Source organism: Apium graveolens, unplaced genomic scaffold (assembly GCF_009905375.1).
Source record: "Apium graveolens cultivar Ventura unplaced genomic scaffold, ASM990537v1 ctg4359, whole genome shotgun sequence".
In the NCBI taxonomy this organism is placed as follows: domain Eukaryota; kingdom Viridiplantae; phylum Streptophyta; class Magnoliopsida; order Apiales; family Apiaceae; genus Apium; species Apium graveolens.
The window spans coordinates 344,492-348,247 of NW_027418503.1; the positions used below are offsets into that span (position 1 = coordinate 344,492).

The 3,756-nt window shown below is 36.8% G+C and overlaps 1 protein-coding gene across 1 annotated transcript; it reads left to right on the plus strand.

Moving 5' to 3' along the window:
* Positions 1-1,378: 1,378 nt before the first annotated feature.
* Positions 1,379-2,310, plus strand: LOC141701759 (uncharacterized). Its single transcript, XM_074505402.1, has 2 exons — positions 1,379-1,824; positions 2,289-2,310. Exons 1-2 carry the CDS (start codon positions 1,379-1,381, stop codon positions 2,308-2,310), a joined length of 468 nt encoding a protein of 155 aa, XP_074361503.1.
* Positions 2,311-3,756: the final 1,446 nt, after the last annotated feature.

Here is a 3,756-nt window from a genome sequence, read left to right on the forward strand (position 1 = left end):
TTGCTACTGTTCAAAAAATGGCTAATCACCGAAGCCCTGGTCCAGATGGCTTCCCCATTGAATTCTTCTTATCTACCTGGGATGTTACAGGAGCTGATTTCACAAATGCTGTAATGTATTTCTTTAGTTCTTGTAATCTTCCTAGAATTATCAATTCTACAGCTATCTCTTTGATACCTAAATGTGGTTCGCCTAGTGCAATGCATCATTTTAGGCCTATATCTTGTTGTAATTCTATTTACAAATGCATTTCTAAAATGTTTTCTACTCGCCTTAAAGGTATTTTGCCTACTTTAATTTCTAAGGAGCAGAGTGCCTTCATTAAAGGAAGGATCGTTGGTGACAATATTCTGCTAGCTCAGTCTTTATGTCGGGATTATCATGTTGATAATGGTTCCCCCAGATGTGCAATGAAATTAGACCTGAGGAAAGCTTTCGATAGCCTGAATTGGGACTTCATTTTTGCAATGCTGGAAAAAATGAACTTCCCAGTTACTTTTGTCAGTTAAATTAAAAGCTGCATAACAACAGTCTGGTACTCGGTTAAAATCAATGGATCCTTAGAGGGTTTCTTCCAAGGTCGTTCCGGTCTTCGACAAGGTGATCCTTTATCACCGTTTTTATTTGTTTTATCCATGGAAGTCCTGACAGCTATTCTCTCAAAGAAATCTCAGGAGCCAGTGTTTACTTTCCACTCTTTAGCAAAGTCGGAACGAATTTCTCACATTCTTTTCGCTGATGACATATTTCTATTTTGCAAAGGTAATTTTTATTCTATCAACGCATTGTTGGATGGAGTGGATGAATTCTCTGGAGCTTCAGGTCTTGTTGTTAATCCGAGTAAATGTAATATCTTTTTCTGTAATGTTCCTCTTTTAACGGTGTCCGCTGCTTTGTAACGATCGGGGTTCGTTTGGGGGGACCTTCCTATCAAATTTCTAGGGATCCCTTTAGTCTCCAAAAGACTTACTGCAGCAGATTGTGTTCCCCTGATTAACAATTTATGTGCTCGAATTCTCCACTGGACTTCGAAATTTTTATCCCAGGCTGAAAGATTGCAACTTATCCGGTCGGTGCTTTTTGGTATTCAAAGTTTTTGGGTAATGTATGTCTTTCTTCCAAAAGGAGTCCTAAAAAAAATCCAATCTCTCTTCTCCAATTTTCTCTGGGGGGAGGTAACTTAAGATGCATGCATAAAGTGTCTTGGAAAGAGTGTTGTTTGCCTATACAGGAAGGAGGCTTAAACCTAAAAAACTTGGAGGATTGGCATAAGGCAGCAATTATTTTTCAACTTTGGAGAATAATATCGGGGAAATTTGACTCTCTTTGGATTCTTTGGGTCCATGGCACCTTTCTCAAACGTCGAAAGTTTTGGACAATGGATGTTCCCCATCATTGCCCTTGGAGCATCTCTAAGATTCTGAAAGCTCGTCCTACTGCCTTAATTCACCTTACTTTTACGGTAGGCCGCTCTTCTTCCTTTTCCATGTGGCTTGACCCATGGCTTGGAGGGAGAACCTTGCTAGATTTATTCGGGTTCGAGATCATATCCCTAGCTGAATCTACTAGTTTTGCTCTTGTTAGAGAATCTCTTATGAATGACTCTTGGAACATTGCTCCTTCAAATCACACTTCAGTGATGGAACTTCGGAATCTTTTGAACTATACTGAAATTTCTTCTTCTGATAGGATTCTCTGGGACAACCTATCCATCATTAAGACTTCGGACATCTGGAATTCCCTGCGTTCTAGGAAACCTCAGGTTGCTTGGTTTCACTTGATTTGGCATAAGGTCAAAGTCCCTAAAGCTGCCTTTCTCTTATGGTTAGTTACTAGAAATCGCTTGCTTACGAGAGACAGGATGACTCGTTTTGGACTTTCCACCACTACTCATTGTCCTTTGTGCCTTACTGATTTGGAATCTAGGGATCACCTGTTCTTCTCATGCTTCTACTCGAGGATTATTATCAGCCATTGTCAAGTTCCTGTCCCGTTAAATTGGATACATAATGCTGACTTTCTTTTGAATATGTCAAGGAGCTCTCCAAGGACTTTTTTGGAAAGATTGTTCATATCCATATCGGCCTACTTTATATGGAAAGAGCGTAACACTAGGATTCATGAAGGAAGATGCATGTCAGCAATGGTTGTACTGTCGTCGGTAAAGCAATTTATTAGAGATAAAATTTCCACTTGTGATTACTTCAAAAAAGAGATTACTAGGAATCCCAGTTTTATTTCACTTTTGTATTAATCTGGCTTTTCACTAATGTGTTTTTGTGGTTTAGGTGGTCTTTGCCATTTTATTAGTCTAGAGTAGTCTCTGTTACTCTCTAAACTTCTAGTGTAGCCTTGTTTAGCTTTTTTTGTAATCTCTTTTTTGGAATATATTTTTTAATTATCAAAAAAAAAAAAATAGAACCAAAATGTGGAACACAATTGACCTGTATGAAAGTGGAATTAAGAGGTGGTAAAAGGATGTCAATTCGGATGTATATGATGTTAACATGTTAATTGTATAAATATATGCTGGAAAGTGACTCATATAGGGTGCAAAATTACTCTAATATGGTGAAAAGTGACTTACATGGTTAATTTGAACCAAAATGTGGACCAAAATTGACTTGTATGAATGTGCCAGTAAGAGGTGGTAAATGGATTTCTAATTGGATGTATATGATGTTAACATGTTAATTGTACCAATATATGATGGCAAGTGACTCTTATAAGGTGCAAAGTGACTCTAATATGGTGATAAGTCACTTACATGATTGATTAGAGCCAAAATGTGGCCCAAAATTGACTTGTAGGAAAGGGGTACCAAAAGGTGGTTAAAGGATGTTTAATTGCTGTACATAATGTTAACATGTTAATTGTATCAATATATGGGGAAAGTGACTCTTATAGTGTGAAAAGTTACTCTAATATGGAGAAAAGTGACTTACATGGTTGATTAGAGCCAAAATGTAGCCCAAAATTGACTTGTAGGAAAGGGGTACCAAAAGGTGGCTAAAGGATGTTTAATTGCATGTACATGATGTTAACATGTTAATTGTATCAATATGTAGGGAAAGTGACTCTTATAGGGTGCAAAGTGACTCTAATATGGTGAAAAGTGACTTACATGGTTGATTAGAGCGAAAATGTGTAATAAAATTAACTTGTATGAAAGTGGCATTAATAGGTGGTAAAAAGATGTCAAACTGGATGTATATGATGTTAACATGTTAATTGTTGTATATATGGTGGAAAGTGACCCTTATAAGGTGTAAAGTGACTCTAATATGGTGAAAAGTGACTTACATTGTTGATTAGAACCAAAATGTGGAACAAAATTGACCTGTATGAAAGTGGAATTAAGAGGTGGTAAGAGGATGTCAATTCGGATGTATAAGATGTTAACATGTTAATTTTATAAATATATGGTTGAAAGTGACTCATATAGGGTGCAAAATGACTCTAATACGGTGAAAAGTGACTTACACGGTTAATTTGAACCAAAATGTGAACCAAAATTGACATGTATGAATGTGGCACTAAGAGGTGCTAAAAGGATTTCTAATTGGATGTATATGATGTTAACATGTTAATTGTACCAATATATGATGGCAAGTGACTCTTATAAGGTGCAAAGTAACTCTAATATGGTGATAAGTCACTTACATGATTGATTAAAGCCAAAATGTGGCCCAAAATTGACTTGTGGGAAAGGGGTACCAAAAGGTGGTTAAAGGATGTTTAATTGCATGTACATGA